The 20,964-nt window shown below is 47.8% G+C and overlaps 1 protein-coding gene across 1 annotated transcript in view; it reads left to right on the top strand.

Moving 5' to 3' along the window:
• ints6 (integrator complex subunit 6) overlaps positions 1-20,964 on the top strand; it is a 47,910-nt gene that overhangs the window by 7,490 nt on the left and 19,456 nt on the right. Inside the window, exons 4-8 of the mRNA XM_042306757.1 lie at positions 1,280-1,369; positions 14,049-14,232; positions 17,037-17,162; positions 18,379-18,521; positions 18,623-18,775. Coding sequence (XP_042162691.1) covers positions 1,280-1,369; positions 14,049-14,232; positions 17,037-17,162; positions 18,379-18,521; positions 18,623-18,775 — 696 coding nt within the window. The remainder of the gene's footprint in view (positions 1-1,279; positions 1,370-14,048; positions 14,233-17,036; positions 17,163-18,378; positions 18,522-18,622; positions 18,776-20,964) is intronic.

Raw genomic sequence — 20,964 nt, 5'->3', positions numbered from 1 at the left:
GTAGGTTCACTATAATGATGGTCTGTGTCTTGACCCTCCTAACACACATCTCCTGTAGGTTCACTATAATGATTGTCTGTATCTTGACCCTCCTAATGCACATCTCCTGTAGGTTCACTATAATGATGGACCGTCTGTATCTTGACCCTCCTAATGCACATCTCCTGTAGGTTCACTATAATGATGGTCTGTGTCTTGACCCTCCTAACACACATCTCCTGTAGGTTCACTATAATGATGGACTGTATCTTGACCCTCCTAACACACATCTCCTGTAGGTTCACTATAATGATGGTCTGTGTCTTGACCCTCCTAACACACATCTCCTGTAGGTTCACTATAATGATGGTCTGTGTCTTGACCCTCCTAACACACACCTCCTGTAGGTTCACTATAATGATGGTCTGTGTCTTGACCCTCCTAACACACATCTCCTGTAGGTTCACTATAATGATGGACTGTATCTTGACCCTCCTAATGCACACCTCCTGTAGGTTCACTATAATGATGGACCGTCTGTATCTTGACCCTCCTAATGCACATCTCCTGTAGGTTCACTGTAATGATGGTCTGTGTCTTGACCCTCCTAACACACATCTCCTGTAGGTTCACTATAATGATGGACTGTCTGTATCTTGACCCTCCTAATGCACATCTCCTGTAGGTTCACTATAATGGACTGTATCTTGACCCTCCTAACACATACCTCCTGTAGGTTCACTATAATGATGGTCTGTATCTTGACCCTCCTAACACACACATCCCTGTAGGTTCACTATAATGATGGACTGTATCTTGACCCTCCTAACACACACCTCCTGTAGGTTCACTATAATGATGGACTGTATCTTGACCCTCCTAACACACATCTCCTGTAGGTTCACTATAATGATGGTCTGTATCTTGACCCTCCTAACACACATCTCCTGTAGGTTCACTATAATGATGGTCTGTATCTTGACCCTCCTAACACACACCTCCTGTAGGGTGCAGCCATGCTCTATGTACTCCTGTTACTGCTTCAGACCTCAAGTACCTTTCCTCGCCGCTCCGGAAGCTCATTACAACTTTACATTTTGGCTCAGCTCCTCTTTCACATGTCCTTTTGAGTTGGATGTATTTATTTATTTGTGCACCTTTTTTAACCTCTTTCTTTTTACTCTCTCTTCTCCTCTCTTCTCTTCTCCTCTCTCTTCTCCTCTCTTCTCTTCTCCTCTCTTCTTCTCTCCTCTCTTCTCCTCTCTTCTTCTCTCCTCTCTTCTCCTCTCTCTCTTCACAGGGCAGGAATCCCTTTTTCCTGGAGCCGTCCATCATAGTGGCCATCACCGACGGCAACAAGCTGACCAGCAGTGGCGGAGTCCAGGATGAGGTCAGTCATCATGGTTTCCGTGGAGACCAGGGTCACAGCCAATCAGGAGTACTTCCTGTTGGTCAGCTGAACAGAGAACACACTGTCTCTGTTTGTGAAGAGCCACCGCAAGGCGTTATAATTTTTACAGCGGAAGAAGTGAACTCTTTTATAAACGACTCGATTGTCCGCCCGCGCACACACACACACACACACACACACACACACACGCTGGCTGGTGCACACACACCTCAACTTTCACATGTCCTTTTGAGTTGGATGTATTTATTTATTTGTGCACCTTTTTAACCTCTCTTTCTTTTACACACACACGCTGGCTGGTGCACACACACACACACACACACACACACACACGCTGGCTGGTGCACCCACACACACACACACAACACACTGCTGGCTGGTGCACCCGCACACACACACACACACACTCTTTTATAAACGCTGGCTGGTGCACCCGCACACACACACACACACACACTGGCTGGTGCACCCGCACACACACACGCGCACACACACACACACACACACTGGTGCACACACACACACACGCTGGCTGGTGCACCCGCACACACACACACACACACGCTGGCTGGTGCACCCGCACACACACACACACGGCTGGCTGGTTAAACCTGTCTGAGAACAGCTTATACTATATCTTTGTCAATTTTTTTTTTATCTGAGCTGCAGGACATTGAACAAGTCACAGGAGGCTTCTGTTTCCTTCCTAGTTGACAGAATTAAAAACGGGGCGACATGTCCTAGCCTGATCCATAAGCCTACTAATGCATTTAGTAATACATCTAGAAAAAACAATTGATTTAAATTCCTTTTTAGTTTAACCAGTTAATAATTTAATTATCAAGAATACAACTAAGCCTTGTGTATTTCCTTTTAAATTAGACCTTGCATTTGTTGAATAGGAATAGCCTTTATTAGAGATTCTTCACAGCCCCTTTATTCTGGCCAATCATCTCCAACTTGTAAGCAGCACATCAAATTTCTCCATCGATTGGAGGAGCATTGGGCTACTCAAGATTGGCACCAATATGTGATGCCTGACTGTAGCCTATTAATAGGTAACCAGTAGCATTTTGTCCATTATGAAAAGAACACTGAATGTGACTGACCTGCACAGAAAGGAGAGTGTTGATTGGCCAGTAGGCTAGGTGGGAATATTCAGAATCGTTATAACCAATCAATCTGAATCCTGAGAGCCTCCATCGACGCCTGATAGGCCATGCAGCAGGACAATTTGTCGTGAGTGTTGATTTTTGTCCATCCACACCAGACGATCATGACACACAGGTTGAAATATCCCAACTATATTGATTTTGGGGCAGGTTGAAACACACATGAAAGATTCATGGTCATTTAGCCAGCTAGCTATTGCTAGCTAGTTTGTCCTGGGAGTTGAACGTTGGGTTGTTAGTGTACTTGACATGCATATACGGTAGTCCTCTTTTCAGCTGGTGCCTTCAATCTTTTCTCCAACTATTAATCCACAGATAAAACAGGAAACCTAGTTAGTTTTTATGTTCGTTATCTTCAATTAATCTCCTCATTTGACTTTTCATCCATGTGGGTTTGTATCTTCCTGGTATCCAATAAGGAGGGGACATGCGGAGCATCTCAAATAGAGATGCAAGTTATATTTTAGTGCTGGGATACACAGATGCTTGGTCATTTATTTTGCGGTGGCCCAGTGAGGTTTGCATAAAGCCCATTTTTATGTTTGATCTGCCAATGCAGTCCGGAGGCTCTGTATGGAGGAGGCGACCATGTGCATCAGCCAATATCTGTAACAATTCTGAGGGTTCTGTATTGCTTCGCGTTGACATTATTGGTTGACGGTAGGTGGGGGGGCGGTACATCCTGTATTAACGCACTCACTTCCTTGACAACTTCCTTCATAACAGCTCTGCTCAGCTAGAACTAGAAGTATAAATGCCCTGAATTCCGCAGCGGCTGTAAATGCTGTACGGACAATGCAGGAACCAGATTGACTATACATCTGCTTTACCGCACATAGTCTACGCAACATATCCATCATGCTTTGTTTGCCTAACGAAACTCCCTACATACACTTAAAAAAAGTATGTGAACACCTGCTCGCCAAACATCTCATTCCAAAATCATGGGCATTAATATGGTTGGTCCCCACCCCCCACTTTCTGCTATAACAGCCTCTACTCTTCTAGGAAGGCTTTCCACTAGATGTTGGGACATTGCTGTGGGTATTTGCTTCCATTCAACAAAAAGAGTATTAGTGAGGTCAGGCACTGATGTTACTTCATCCCTACCTATATGTTCATACACTACACGACCAACAGTTTGTGGACACTTGCTCGTCGAACATCTCATTCCAAAATCATGGGCATTAATATGGAGTTGGTCCCCCCCCTTTGCTGCTATAACAGACTCCACTCTACTGGGAAGACTGTTCACTAGATGTTGGAACATTGTTGCAGGGGACTTGCTTCCATTCAGCCATGAGCATTAGTGAGGTTGAGTACTGCTGTTGGACGATAAGGCCTGGCTTGCAGTCGGTGTTTTCCAATTCATCCTAATGGTTCTCGATGGAGTTGAGGTGCAGGCCAGTCAAGTTCTTCCGTACCGATCTCCACAAACCATATCTGTATGGACCTCGCTTTGTGCACGGGGGAATTGTCATGCTAAAACAGGGCATGGCCTTTTCCAAACTGTTGCCACAAAGTTGGAAGCACAGAATCGTCTAGAATGCTGTAGCGTTAAGATTTCCCTAGCCCGAACCATGAAAAACAGCCCCAGACCATTATTCCTCCTCCACCAAACTTTACAGTTGGCACTATGCATTGGGGCATGTAGCGTTCTCCTGGCATCCGCCAAAAACCAGATTAATCCGTCGGACTGCCAGATGGTGAAGCGTGATTCATCCCTCCAGAGGATGTGTTTCCACTGCTCCAGAGTCCAATGACGGTGAGCTTTACGCCACTGCAGCTGAGGCTTGGCATTGCGCGTGGGGATCTTAGGCTCGTGTGCATCTGCTCGACCATGGAAACTTATTTCATGAAGCTCCCGACAAACAGTTGGAACTCTGGAGTGAGTGTTGGCTTTTACGTGCTAGGGTACTCTGCTGCAGTACTCTGCGTTTTCATTCTGTTTGTGGCCTACCACTTCGCGGCTGAGCCTTTGTTTGCCAAAAAACTGTAGGTTTATTCTGTCTGGAATTGTTTCAGTCCCGCCATGTAAAAATGACATGGCAGCAGTGGTGTCAATGTATAAACAGAGAAATCATGAGTTGATAATTGTCTTGGCGATAGATAGATCCCGGTCCATTTTAATCCGTCTATTGTTACTTTGTCTCTAAATTTCTATACAATGATTTACTTTCTTTTTACCGACGTCTGCCTTTTACCTGAACAGTATAACGGATCAAATTACAGGGCACTCAAAGTATTGTTACAGCCTGATATGTTTTTTTAATGGTTTCAATTAAGATTTGTTTTTTGTCACTTGTCTACACACTACCCCATAATGTCAGTGCAATTAAGACAAAATGTATATATTTTTTTATAAGTCTAAGTATTTAACCCCTTTTGTTATGGCTTAAATAAGTTCAGGTGTAAACATGTGCTTAACAAGTCATTACAAGTTGCATGGACTCGCTCTGTGTGCAATAATAGTGTTTTAACTTGATTTTTGAAGGACTACCTCATCTCTGTGCCCCACATATACAATGATCAATTTAAGTCCCTCGGTCGAGCAGTGAATTTCAAACACAGCTCCAACCACAAAGACCAGGGAGGTTTTCCAAAGTCTCGCAAAGACGGGCACCTATTGGTAGATTGGGGGGGGGGTGACATTGAATATCCCTTTGAGCATGGTGAAGTTATTAATTACACTTTGATGGTTTATCAATACACCCCGTCACTACAAAGATACAGGCGTCCTTCCTAACTCAGTTGCTGGAGAGGAAGGAAACTGCTCCGGGACTTCACCGTGAGGCCAATGGTGACTTTTTGAAACTGTTTCGGATTTTAATGGGTGTGACAGGAGAAGACTGAGGATGGATCAACGACACTGTAGTTTCTCCACAAAACTAATCTCAATGACATATTGAAAAGAAGGAAGTCTGTAGAGAATACAAATATTCCAAAACATGCATCCTGTTTGCAACAAGTCCTTAAAGTAATACTGCAAAAAATGTGGCAAAGCAATTACCATGTTGTGTTTAGGACAAAAAGTTATGTTTGGGACAAATCCAATAAAACACATTACTAAGTACCGCTCTCCATATCTTCAAGCATAGTGATGGCTGCATCATGTTATGGGTATGCTTGTACTCATTAAGGACTGGGGAGTTTTTCAGGATAAAAAAAAATACGTAATAGAGCTAAGAACATGCAAAATCCTAGCGGGAAACCTGGTTCAATTTGCTTTCCACCAGACGCTGGGAGATGAATTCACCTTCTGCAGGACAATAACCTAAAACACAATGCGAAATCTACACGTTCCTTACCAAGAATACTGAATGTTCCTGACTGGCTGAGTTACTTTTTTCAAGCACATAAGACAAAAATGTATCGCAAAATGTAAATGGTTATCTAGCAATGGTCAACAACCAAATTGACAGCTTGAATATTTTTTTTTTAACAATCATGCGCAAACATTATACAATCCAGGTGTGATAAAGACTCATCACTTTAATCGCTGAGGGGTGTGAATACTTATGTAAATTCAACATTTCTTAAAACGTTTTCACTTGTCCATTATGGGATATTGTGTGTAGATGCTGAGAAAATAAATAAGTGTTATTTATTTTGAATTCAGGCTATAACACAATGTGTAATAAGATGAGGGGTGTGAATACTTTCTGAAGGCACTGTATCAATATGTCCTTATGAATGCATTTATTTTAGGCAAAAAACAATACTAGGCAGGGTAGCCTAGTGGTTAGAGCGTTGAACTAGAAACCGGAAGGTTGCAAGTTCAAATCCCCGAGCTGCCAAGGTACAAATCTGTCGTTCTGCCCCTGAACAGGCAGTTAACCCACTGTTCCTAGGCCGTCATTGAAAATAAGAATTTGTTCTTAATTTATTTGCCTAGTTAAATAAAGGTAAAAAATAAAATGTCCTTATGAATGCATTTATTTTAGGCAAGAAAAAACCCATACAACATTTAATGAAAAGCAGCAAATATACATTGTTTCACATTTCTTTAATAACAGACTCATTAACATGAACACGCAATAGAGCCCCACAGTAGACATAATACCCATAAAACCTAGCTGTCAAACACTGAAATGGTTCCAATAATTGTTTTCCCCCTACATTTCTGCCATAGTGGATTTTATTGTTGTTGGTAACCATCTAAATCTTTCTCGGACAAGGTGACTTTTATCAATATATTTGGCTCTATTTACGCTGATTGTAAAATGCTAATTAGCATGAAAGTAGACATCATGCAAGACTACGAATCCCTGCGAGGTCTTGCATGTCATCTCTGGCTGACACATTTGCGGTCAGCTAGCTACTAGCGACCTTGATTCAAAGTGAGAGATTATATGAAACATTTTTCATTTACTGTTCTATATTTTTTTGCTAATATTTGTCTTGTGTATTTGGTCTTGTACATAATTCCTAGTAGCAGTTTCAGACTCACATATCAGACTGTGCCATGAATACTAGGGTAGTTTTTAGTAAAGAAGCTGTTTACAATGGGGGGGTATTTGATCCCCTGCTGATTCTGTACGTTTGCCCACTGACAAAGAAATGACCCGTCTATAATTTTAATGGTAGGTTTATTTGAACAGTGAGAGACAATAACAAAAAAATAATCCGGAAAAAAACGCATGTCAAAAAATGTTAACTTGATTTGCATTTTAATGAGGGAAATAAGTATTTGACCCCTCTGCAAAACATGATTTAGTACTTGTTGGCAAAACCCTTGTTGGCAATCACAGAGGTCAGACGTTTCTTGTAGTTGGCCACCAGGTTTGCACACATCTCAGGAGGGATTTTGTCCCACTCCTCTTTGCAAATCTTCTCCAAGTCATTAAGGTTTCGAGGCTGATGTTTGGCAACTGGAACCTTCTGCTCCCTCCACAGATGTTCTATGGGATTAAGGTCTGGAGACTGGCTAGGCCACTCCAGGACCTTAATGTGCTTCTTCTTGAGCCACTCCTTTGTTGCCTTGGCCGTGTGTTTTGGGTTATTGTCATGCTGGAATACCCATCCACAACCCATTTTCAATGCCCTGGCTGAGGGAAGGAGGTTCTCACCCAAGATTTGACTGTACATCGTCCCTTTGATGCGATGAAGTTGTTCTGTCCCCTTAGCAGAAAAACACCCCCAAAGCATAATGTTACCACCTCCATTTTTGATGGTGGGGATGGTGTTCTTGGGGTCATAGGCAGCATTCCTCATTCTCAAAACACATTGAGTTGATGCCAAAGAGCTCCATTTTGGTCTCATCTGACCACAACACTTTCACCCAGTTGTCATCTGAATCATTCAGATGTTCATTGGCAAACTGCAGACGGGCATGTATGTGCTTTCTTGAGCAGGGGGACCTTGCGGGCGCTGCAGGATTTCAGTCCTTCACGGTGTAGTGTGTTACCAATTGTTTTCTTGGTGACTGGTCCCAGCTGCCTTGAGATCATTGACAAGATCCTCCTGTGTAGTTCTGTGCTGATTCCTCACCGTTCTCATGATCATTGCAACTCCACGAGGTGAGATCTTGCATGGAGCCCCAGGCTGAGGGAGATTGACAGTTCTTTTGTGTTTCTTCCATTTGCGAATAATCGCACCAATTGTCACCTTCTCACCAACAAGCTGCTTGGCGATGGTCTTGTAGCCCATTCCAGCCATGTGTAGGTCTACAATCTTGTCCCTGACATCCTTGGAGAGCTCTTTGGTCTTGGCCATGGTGGAGAGTTTGGAATCTGATTGATTGCTTCTGTGGACAGGTGTCTTTTATACATGTAACAAACTGAGATTAGGAGCCCTCCCTTTTAAGAGTGTGCTTCTAATCTCAGCTTGTTACCTGTATAAAAGAGACCTGGGAGCCAGAAATCTTTCTGATTTGAGAGGGGGTCAAATACTTATTTCCCTCAAAATGCAAATCTATTTCTAAAATTTTTGACCTGCATTTTAATGGATTTTTGTTGTTATTCTGTCCCTCACTGTTCAAATAAACCTACCATTAAAATTATAGACTGAATATTTCTTTATCTGTGGGCAAACGTACAAAATCAGCAGGGGATCAAATACTTTTTTTCCCCTCACTGAGCTAGCTAGATGATATTAGTACCAGACCTGTATTATACCAGCTCTTCTTCTCCTTCAGCTGGTGGATGTCTTTATTTAATCCCTTATTTCTGGCCACTTCATTGGTGAGGTGAAATCTCATTCAGAAAGCACTGCTGTTTTAGTTCTGTATTGCTTGAACTAACTTGACATGTTCTGTTGCAGATTGTGCCAGATTAACTCGTTGCAGAATGTATCCATAAGCATGAGTGAATAAGCATATTCATTTGACGAATGCACCTAGTAACCCATCAAACGCCTGAACCCCCAACAATGACATTTGTTTTTAAAGAAATGTAAATAGTAAACAATGCACACATACAAACATCTGACTTGATGTAAAGATTTGAAAAAATGTATTAATCAACACCATTAAACCTGGGACGTCAAAGAATATGAAATATGATTACTATCCGAGAGTGCAGATTCTTCTGTAGGAATTAGACACAAATAACACAATGTAAAACCAAGTTCACGTCGGCACTAAGAAACTGAAATAACCGACTTTCTAATTGGTTGAACGGGACACCTGTATAACGACAACCAGTTAGTTAGCAAGTCGGACGTTTCAGAGTTCCGACTAGCATGTGAACTTGGCATGATTTACAAAAGGAGAAATTGGATTTCTAAGTTAAATTTATAATACTAGGTCAACTCCTGGAGAATGAGATAGACACTTAACAGACTTAAAACAAGGATACCATGTCTATACACAGCTATGTGAACACCCTATATCGACACGGGTCCGTGTAGCCGTGTCTAACCCCAACCACGTCCACACGGGTCCGTGTAGCCGTGTCTAACCCCAACCACGTCCACACGGGTCCGTGTAGCCGTGTCTAACCCCAGCCACGTCCACACGGGTCCGTGTAGCCGTGTCTAACCCCAGCCACGTCCACACGGGTCCGTGTAGCCGTGTCTAACCCCAGCCACGTCCACACGGGTCCGTGTAGCCGTGTCTAACCCCAGCCACGTCCACACGGGTCCGTGTAGCCGTGTCTAACCCCCACGTCCACACGGGTCCGTGTAGCCGTGTCTAACCCCAGCCACACGGGTCCGTGTAGCCGTGTCTAACCCCAGCCACGTCCACACGGGTCCGTGTAGCCGTGTCTAACCCCAGCCACGTCCACACGGGTCCGTGTAGCCGTGTCTAACCCCAGCCACGTCCACACGGGTCCGTGTAGCCGTGTCTAACCCCAGCCACGTCCACACGGGTCCGTGTAGCCGTGTCTAACCCCAGCCACGTCCACACGGGTCCGTGTAGCCGTGTCTAACCCCAGCCACGTCCACACGGGTCCGTGTAGCCGTGTCTAACCCCAGCCACGTCCACACGGGTCCGTGTAGCCGTGTCTAACCCCAGCCACGTCCACACGGGTCCGTGTAGCCGTGTCTAACCCCAGCCACGTCCACACGGGTCCGTGTAGCCGTGTCTAACCAGCCACGTCCAGCCACGTGTCCCACACGGGTCCGTGTAGCCGTGTCTAACCCCAGCCACGTCCCACACGGGTCCGTGAGCCGTGTCTAACCCCAGCCACGTCCCACACGGGTCCGTGTAGCCGTGTCTAACCCCAGCCACGTCCACACGGGTCCGTGTAGCCGTGTCTAACCACAGCCACGTCCACACGGGTCCGTGTAGCCGTGTCTAACCACAGCCACGTCCACACGGGTCCGTGTAGCCGTGTCTAACCACAGCCACGTCCACACGGGTCCGTGTAGCCGTGTCTAACCACAGCCACGTCCACACGGGTCCGTGTAGCCGTGTCTAACCACAGCCACGTCCACACGGGTCCGTGTAGCCGTGTCTAACCCCAGCCATGTCCACACGGGTCCGTGTAGCCGTGTCTAACCCCAGCCACGTCCACACGGGTCCGTGTAGCCGTGTCTAACCCCAGCCACGTCCACATGGGTCCGTGTAGCCGTGTCTAACCCCAGCCACGTCCACACGGGTCCGTGTAGCCGTGTCTAACCCCAGCCACGTCCACACGGGTCCGTGTTGTGAGAAGCACATGTACCACTACATCCAGTCTGAACCCCAGAATAAGCAGCGGCAGGAGGAGGACAGACACAGGTGGAAATAAGTTTGAAATGAAGAAACGCTACACCACAACCCTTTTAACGGTATTACTGAGTCTAGATGTTATCACGTCAGGAGAAGAACAAGTGAAGGAAGCAGCATAGGGAAAATGGAGGTAGGCTGGGTTTATAGAGATGAGATGGAGAGTTATGAAGTTGAGAGACCACGGGGCAATAAAAGGCAGTGTGGAATAAGGGGGAGCTAGACTCTGCTACAGGGATGGTTGGCCGTGGAATAAACACACAATGGGTTGCTGGTGTGCTTCTGCACCCATTTTAGGTTGTTGTCGGGGTGTGTCCCTCGACGTCATTCCATCTGATGCAGTTTTCAAATCGTGGTCATCGTGTGTCTGTGAATCACAACCATTAAAGACGATGAGTGATCTCAGTGTTGAGCCATACTCAATACAATGGCAGCATTTTGTTGCCAGGGTGGTGGTTTCCACTCTACTGTTTGTGAAAGGCTGAAGAAATCTCACCCCAGCTGTTGGTCCATTTTGAGCGTGTGTGGTCACTTAGGCCAGCATATCAACCAGTACGGGGACCATTTTAGACTGTGTGGTCACTTAGGCCAGCATATCAACCAGTACGGGGACCATTTTAGACTGTGTGGTCACTTAGGCCACAATATCAACCAGTACTGGGACCATTGGAGACTGTGTGGTCACTTAGGCCAGCACATCCATCAACCCGTACTGGGACCATTTTAGATTGTGTGGTCACTTAGGCCAGCACATCCATCAACCAGTACTGGGACCATTTTAGATTGTGTGGTCACTTAGGCCAGCACATCCATCAACCAGTACTGGGACCATTTTAGATTGTGTGGTCACTTAGGCCAGCACATCCATCAACCAGTACTGGGACCATTTTAGATTGTGTGGTCACTTAGGCTTGTACATCAACCTGTACTGGGACCATTTTAGACTGTGTGGTCACTTCACTCTGCACATCAAACAGTACTGGGATCATTGGAGACTTGGGATACTAGCTCTTAAAAAGCTGCTTGAATGTCTTCGGGTTTGCGTAATATAAAGGTTTAAATCGAAATGGAGGAAGGTAACAGTCTGTGGCTTAGATTGAATTCAAATTTGACACCACTGATAAACTAAAGAATGCAACAAACTACTACACATATGAAAGACTGTACCACACAGGCCAGAATAATAGCCTACACATGGGGAAGAACAGTACCAGCCAATACTACTCACCCGACAGACAAGGCAGTTGTGGACCAGTGCTGCCTTAGCTGCAGTTTTCACTTCCATAGCAGCTCTCCTCCTTGGCATCAGTCGACATGTCCAACTTCCAGCTTGAGCGTGGAGCATGTGTTTATATCCATGGCCCTGGTGAGTGACGTGACGCTTGAGACAGGCATTTTTTAGTCCTGGGTGATAACACTAATGAGGCACTTTAGCAGCTTTCTTTTGGGGTTCAAATACAGGCAAATATAGTGATAAAAGTCACCTTGTTCGAGAGAAATTTACACTGGTATCAAAACGTCAAGCCAGGGCCTACCCTCGGTGGCGCTGGCAGCGTTGCGCCCTCGGTGGCGCTGGCAGCGTTGCGCCCTCGGTGGCGCTGGCAGCGTTGCGCCCTCGGTGGCGCTGGCAGCGTTGCGCCCTCGGTGGCGCTGGCAGCGTAGCGCCCTCGGTGGCGCTGGCAGCGTTGCGCCCTCGGTGGCGCTGGCAGCGTAGCGCCCTCGGTGGCGCTGGCAGCGTTGCGCCCTCGGTGGCGCTGGCAGCGTTGCGCCCCCGGTGGCGCTGGCAGCGTAGCGCCCTCGGTGACGCGCGTTGTTGCGCGACATAAAGTAGTGTGACATGCTGACGACACTTGCCACGCGTGCGTCTACCATCACGCACATGTTGATTTTTTTTAATTTAATTTTTCTTCCATACACACGCGATCATGACATTACAGGATAAAATATTAAAAGCAACTATTAACTTACGGGGCTGTTAAACACACAAACATTCATGGCCATTTCTCTAGCTTTGCTATTGCTAGATAATTTGACCTGGGAGATGAACATTGGGTTATTTATTGTACCTAAAAAATTGTTTGCCAAATTTTTGTAGAATTTGGATTCATACCCAGATTGTTGTTTCTTCTACTCTGACTATTTGTACTATTTGTGTAGGTAGCTATCAATGACTATCATTGCCTTTTTACTTGATAGCTACCTACACAAATAGCTAGCTAGAACAAAGTGTTAATAAGATAAAAAGATTAAAAGCGATACAAATAAGTTAAACACCTGCAAAAGCTGGATATCTAGCAATCCGTTCTGAGCCATTCTAACAGTCTAATAAATACATTTCATATATTGCTATTGCAAAAAAATAATAATAAATTGGGTTGTGTTAATGAAGGTTTTAATGAAGGTTTTAGGTAGGCCTACCATTTCTTTTAGAAGATGAACCAACAAATAAAAGTTTTGTATTAGTCTGTTACAGTAGGTTATATGTAGATTATATGTAGAGACGGGGAAAAAACACGAAAAACACCACAATTCAAATCTTAAGACCCCAAAGAAATGAATTATTCCGTTAAGGCAGGTCTGTGTTTTAGAAACCTTTTTTTTTTAGAACCTGCTCTTTCTGAAATCAAAACGTCTTACCTGCACGACGGACCATTTTGGAAAAAGTAGTTTCTTGTTGTTGGTAAGTTCCGTTCCATGCAGTCTCATCACAAAGCAGTTGATAATATTGTCACCCGTCTGACTATTGTCTTTAGGATGCATCTGTTTCATTATAGGCCTGGGTGTGAAATTAGTTTTGATATACTGTCGTTTTAGGTGTAGTTTCTATGGCAGCTAACTGGTGAAGAAAGGGTGGGGGGTGACACGTCCTCCTAGAACTGCTTATAACACAATCTCTGTCTGCGATATCTAAATTCTAACAACGACAGTGTGTTGTATAGACTTATTTAGGAAAAGTCAAGGATGGGTGAACATGACTTTTGAAAATGGTAATTAAAACATGAAATTCTTATGACTTCAAATTATGTTCTCTGAGTTAGTTAGTTAGTTATATATATGAATAATCTCCCCTCGTTCATCTGTCAAATACCCACGTGGGGTTGTATGCTCCTGAAAACTAGTAGAAAGGTGTGTCAAGTAGGACCAAGTTCTATTTTAGAGCTTTGCTTTGCTGACGTGGGTCAGCGCTGTGAGTAAAATAATTTTAATAACATGTACAGGTATGTGTAAAATGTATTTGTCATACCAAGTGTCCGGTGAGGTTTGCATGCTATAAACGTCTCTCGCTCTCAAAGTCTTCTTGTGTAATTCAAATGGTTTCTCCCTCCTCCTCCAGCTCCACCTTCCCCTGACCACTCCTCTGCCGGGCAGTGAGCTGACCAAGGAGCCGTTCCGTTGGGACCAGCGTTTGTTCTCCCTGGTGCTGAGGATCCCTGGACACGCCACTGTAGAGCCTGAACCACTGGGAGGAGTCCCCCCCGACGACTCGGCCATCACCCCCATGTGCGAGGTCACCGGAGGTGAGGCGCTGTTCGTGTGTAGTATGTAACTGCCGCAGTGTCTATGCAAGGCCATATGACAGTAGTGTATGTCAAATCAAAGTTTATTTGTCACATGCACACGATACAGCGGGTGTAAACGGCACTTTGAAATGCTTACTTGCGAGCTCTTTCCTCAATAATGCCTTATCAATATACAACAATAAGTAGCTAAGGAGCTGAGCACGTCAGGTGTAGCTTCCTAGAGAACGCCGGGGCGTAGCTGTCTAGAGAACGCCGGGGCGTAGCTGTCTAGAGAACGCCGGGGCGTAGCTGTCTAGAGAACGCCGGGGCGTAGCTGCCTGGAGAACGCCGGGGCGTAGCTGCCTGGAGAACGCCGGGGCGTAGCTGCCTGGAGAACGCCGGGGCGTAGCTGCCTGGAGAACGCCGGGACGTAGCTGCCTGGAGAACGCCGGGGCGTAGCTGCCTGGAGAACGCCGGGCGTAGCTAGCTGCCTGGAGAACGCCGGGCGTAGCTAGCTGCCTGGAGAACGCCGGGCGTAGCTAGCTGCCTAGAGAACGCCGGGCGTAGCTAGCTGCCTAGAGAACGCCGGGCGTAGCTAGCTGCCTAGAGAACGCCGGGCGTAGCTAGCTGCCTAGAGAACGCGCCGGGCGTGGCTAGCTGCCTAGAGAACGCCGGGCGTAGCTAGCTGCCTAGAGAACGCCGGGCGTAGCTAGCTGCCTAGAGAACGCCGGGCGTAGCTAGCTGCCTAGAGAACGCCGGGCGTAGCTAGCTGCCTAGAGAACGCCGGGCGTAGCTAGCTGCCTAGAGAACGCCGGGCGTAGCTAGCTGCCTAGAGAACGCCGGGGCGTAGCTGCTGCCTAGAGAACGCCGGGCGTAGCTAGCTGCCTAGAGAACGCCGGGCGTAGCTAGCTGCCTAGAGAACGCCGGGCGTAGCTAGCTGCCTAGAGAACGCCGGGCGTAGCTAGCTGCCTAGAGAACGCCGGGCGTAGCTAGCTGCCTAGAGAACGCCGGGCGTAGCTAGCTGCCTAGAGAACGCCGGGCGTAGCTAGCTGCCTAGAGAACGCCGGGCGTAGCTAGCTGCCTAGAGAACGCCGGGCGTAGCTAGCTGCCTAGAGAACGCCGGGCGTAGCTAGCTGCCTAGAGAACGCCGGGCGTGGCTAGCTGCCTAGAGAACGCCGGGCGTAGCTAGCTGCCTAGAGAACGCCGGGCGTAGCTAGCTGCCTAGAGAACGCCGGGCGTAGCTAGCTGCCTAGAGAACGCCGGGCGTAGCTAGCTGCCTAGAGAACGCCGGGCGTAGCTAGCTGCCTAGAGAACGCCGGGCGTAGCTAGCTGCCTAGAGAACGCCGGGCGTAGCTAGCTGCCTAGAGAACGCCGGGCGTAGCTGCTGCCTAGAGAACGCCGGGCGTAGCTGCCTGTCTAGAGAACGCCGGGCGTAGCTGCCTGTCTAGAGAACGCCGGGCGTAGCTGCCTGCCTAGAGAACGCCGGGGCGTAGCTGCCTGTCTAGAGAACGCCGGGGCGTAGCTGCCTGTCTAGAGAACGCCGGGGCGTAGCTTCTAGAGAACGTTAGCATGCGTCCAACACAACACACAAGCACAGTATGAGCATACAGTGTGTAAGCCTCAACCTAAAAGCATAATGCTAGAATTAAGCCAGCTGCCTTCATTGTCTAGAATGAACCAGCACCGCCTAACCTGAGCCTACTGTGACCTACAGTGGAGCGGTGATGGGCCAATAGCCAGGGGTGGTGTGGGCATGTGAGTTCTAATCATAGTGCAGCTTGGTGAATAGGACACAGTGAGTGAAAAGTGCTGATGGGGGTCAAGATTATGAAGTCAGGCTTTCTGCTCAATGCCACATGGGTCAGATGGGCAATGGCTTCAACTGCTGCTACTGGGACTACCACTGGTACTCTACATACCACTACTACTGGGACTCTACATACTGCTGCTACTACTGGAACTCTACATACTGCTACTACTGGGACTCTACATGCTGCTACTACTGGGACTCTACATACTGCTACTACTGGGACTCTACATACTGATGCTACTACTGGGACTCTACATACTGATGCTACTACTGGGACTCTACATACTGATGCTACCACTGGGACTCTACATACTGATGCTACCACTGGGACTCTACATACTGATGCTACCACTGGGACTCTACATACTGATGCTACTACTGGGACTCTACATACTGATGCTACTACTGGGACTCTACATACTGATGCTACCACTGGGACTCCACATACTGCTACTACTGGGACTCTACATACTGATGCTACCACTGGGACTCTACATACTGATGCTACCACTGGGACTCTACATACTGATGCTACCACTGGGACTCTACATACTGATGCTACCACTGGGACTCTACATACTGATGCTACCACTGGGACTCTACATACTGATGCTACTACTGGGACTCTACATACTGATGCTACTACTGGGACTCTACATGCTGCTACTACTGGGACTCTACATGCTGCTGCTACTGGGACTCTACATACTGATGCTGCTACTGGGACTCTACATACTGATGCTGCTACTGGGACTCTACATACTGATGCTACTACTGGGACTCTACATACTAATGCTACCACTGGGACTCTACATACTGCTACCACTGGGACTCTACATACTGATGCTACTACTGGGACTCTACATACTGCTACCACTGGGACTCTACATACTACCCATTACTGCTGATTAGAGACTACACAAAATGCCTCTGGCTATTGAGGGGTGTGTGTTTGTGTGTCTTGGTGAACAGTGGGTGAGTGTGGTCTAATGCCAGAGTGTGTGTGTCCTAGGTCGCTCCTACAGTGTGTTCTCCCAGCGCATGTTGAATCAGTGTCTGGAGTCTCTACTGCAGAAGATCCAGAGTGGAGTGGTCATCAACTTTGAGAAGACTGGCCCGGACCCCCCTCCTGGAGAGGGTGAGAGACTGTCCTTTAATGTTCCCTTTAATGTTACACATGGTCCCCTAGCCTCTACTGCCTCCCTACACACGGTCCCCTGGCCTCTACTGCCTCCCTACACACGGTCCCCTGTCCTCTACTGCCTCCCTACACACGGTCCCCTGGCCTCTACTGCCTCCCTACACACTGTCCCCTGGCCTCTACAGCCTCCCTATACACGGTCCCCTGGCCTCTACTGCCTCCCACGGTCCCCTACCTCACTGTCCCCATGGCCCCTCTACTGCCTCCCTACACACGGTCCCCTGGCCTCTACTGCCTCCCTACACACGGTCCCCTAGCCTCTACTGCCTCCCTACACACGGTCCCCTGTCCTCTACTGCCTCCCTACACACAGTCCCCTGGCCTCTACTGCCCCCATACACACTGTCCCCTGGCCTCTACAGCCTCCCTACACACGGTCCCCTAACCTCTACTGCCTCCCTACACACGGTCCCCTGGCCTCTACTGCCTCCCTACACACGGTCCCCTAGTCTCTACTCCCCTGCCTCCCTACCTACACACGGTCCCCTGGCCTCTACTGCCTCCCTACACACAGTCCCCTGGCCTCTACTGCCCCCTCTACTGCCTACACACTGTCCCCTGGCCTCTACTGCCTCCCTACACACGGTCCCCTGGCCTCTACTGCCTCCCCTACACACGGTCCCCTGGCCTCTACTGCCTCCCTACACACGGTCCCCTGGCCTCTACTGCCTCCCTACACACGGTCCCCTGGCCTCTACTGCCTCCCTACACACGGCCCCCTGGCCTCTACTGCCTCCCTACACACGGTCCCCTGGCCTCTACTGCCTCCCTACACACGGTCCCCTGGCCTCTATACGGTCCCCTAGCCTCTACCGCCTCCCTGTGGCGGGCCTGGCGCAGTGCACGCTGACACGGTCACCAGGTGTGTTTCTTCAGACACATGGGTGCGGCTGGCTTCCGGGTTAAGCGAGCAGTGTGTCAAGAAGCAGTCGGCTGGGTCGTGTTTCGTAGGATGCGCGGTTCTCGACCGTCACCTCTCCTGAGTCCGAGCGGAAGTTGCAGCGATGGGACCAGACTATAACTATATATATTTTTTTTGTAAATGTCTTGCGGGCTGGGCTGGGTTGAAGTGCCCGGTAGGCCGGATGTGCCCCCCCCCCACCCCCTTCCTCTAGCCCCTCCCTCTATTTCACACTTTATTTTGTCTGTCCAGATGAGACCCTGAAGCCCGGCCCCCAGTCGTGGCACTGCTGCCACAAGCTGATCTACGTACGACCCAACCCCAAGACTGGTGTGCCCATCGGACACTGGCCCATTCCTGAAGGCTTCTGGCCCGACACGAACTCCCCCACCCTGGTAAGAGAGTGTCTCTGTCTGACACGCGTGGCTCGTGTCTGTGCATGCTGGTGTGTGTTTCTCTGACGTTCCTGTCCCCCCCCTCTCTCTCTCTCTCCCAGCCCCCTCGCTCGGCCCACCCCCACGTGCGTTTCTCCTGTCTGGACTCAGAGCCCATGGTGATTGACAAGGTTCCCTTCGACAAGTACGAGCTGGAGGCTTCACCTCTCACACAGTACATCCTGGAGAGGAAGTCCCCTCATACCTGCTGGCAGGTACGCAACATGATACACTACACACCCAGTACTACACACAGTACTACACTACACACCCAGTACTACACACAGTACTACACTACACGCCCAGTACTACACACAGTACTACACTACACGCCCAGTACTACACACAGTACTACACTACACGCCCAGTACTACACACAGTACTACACTACACACACAGTACTACACACAGTACTACACTACACGCCCAGTACTACACACAGTACTACACCCAGGACTACACACAGTACTACACACAGTACTACACTACACGCCCAGTACTACACCCAGGACTACACACAGTACTACACTACACACCCAGTACTACACACAGTACTACACTACACGCCCAGTACTACACACAGTACTACACTACACACCCAGTACTACACACAGTACTACACTACACACCCAGTACTACACACAGTACTACACTACACACCCAGTACTACACACAGTACTACACTACACACACAGTACTACACACAGTACTACACTACACACCCAGTACTACACACAGTACTACACTACACACCCAGTACTACACACAGTACTACACTACACGCCCAGTACTACACACAGTACTACACTACACGCCCAGTACTACACACAGTACTACACTACACGCCCAGTACTACACACAGTACTACACCCAGGACTACACACAGTACTACACTACACACCCAGGACTACACACAGTACTACACTACACGCCCAGTACTACACACAGTACTACACCTGGTACTACACACAGTACTACACTACACACCAGTACTACACACAGTACTACACTACACACCCAGTACTACACACAGTACTACACTACACACCCAGTACTACACACAGTACTACACTACACGCCCAGTACTACACAGTACTACACCCAGGACTACACACAGTCCTACACTACGCACAGTACTACACGCAATACTACACACAGTACTACACTACACACCCAGTACTACACTACACACACCCAGTACTACACTACACACCCAGTACTACACACAGTACTACACCCAGGACTACACACAGTACTACACTACACACCCAGGACTACACACAGTACTACACTACACACCCAGTACTACACTACACACACAGTACTACACTACACACCCAGTACTACACACAGTACTACACCCAGGACTACACACAGTACTACACTACACACCCAGGACTACACACAGTACTACACTACACGCCCAGTACTACACACAGTACTACACCTGGTACTACACACAGTACTACACTACACACCCAGTACTACACACAGTACTACACTACACACCCAGTACTACACACAGTACTACACTACACACAGTACTACACACAGTACTACTACACACGCCCAGTACTACACCCAGTACTACACCCAGGACTACACACAGTCCTACACTACACAGTACTACAGTACTACACACAGTACTACACTACACACACAGTACTACACTACACACACCCAGTACTACACTACACACCCATTACTATACACAGTACTACACTACACACCCAGTGCTACACACAGTACTACACTACACACACAGGACTACACACAGTACTACACTACACACACAGTACTACACACAATACTACACTACACACACAGTACTACACACAGTACTACACTACACACCCAGGACTACACACAGTACTACACTACACACCCAGGACTACACACAGTACTACACTACACAGCCCAGTACTACACACAGTACTACACCTGGTACTACACACAGTACTACACTACACACCCAGTACTACACACAGTACTACACTACACACCCAGTACTACACACAGTACTACACTACACACCCAGTACTACACACAGTACTACACTACACACCCAGTACTACACACAGTACTACACCCAGGACTACACACAGTCCTACACTACGCACCCAGTACTACACGCAATACTACACACAGTACTACACTACACACCCAGTACTACACTACACACTACCCAGTACTACACTACACACCCAGTACTATACACAGTACTACACTACACACCCAGTGCTACACACAGTACTACACTACACACCCAGGACTACACACAGTACTACACTACACACCCAGTACTACACACAGTACTACACTACACACCCAGGACTACACACAGTACTACACTACACACCCAGGACTACACACAGTACTACACTACACACCCAGTACTACACCG

This window comes from Oncorhynchus tshawytscha, linkage group LG26 (genome assembly GCF_018296145.1).
Source record: "Oncorhynchus tshawytscha isolate Ot180627B linkage group LG26, Otsh_v2.0, whole genome shotgun sequence".
NCBI classification, from domain to species: domain Eukaryota; kingdom Metazoa; phylum Chordata; class Actinopteri; order Salmoniformes; family Salmonidae; genus Oncorhynchus; species Oncorhynchus tshawytscha.
This window is presented reverse-complemented; position numbering and strand designations above follow the sequence as displayed.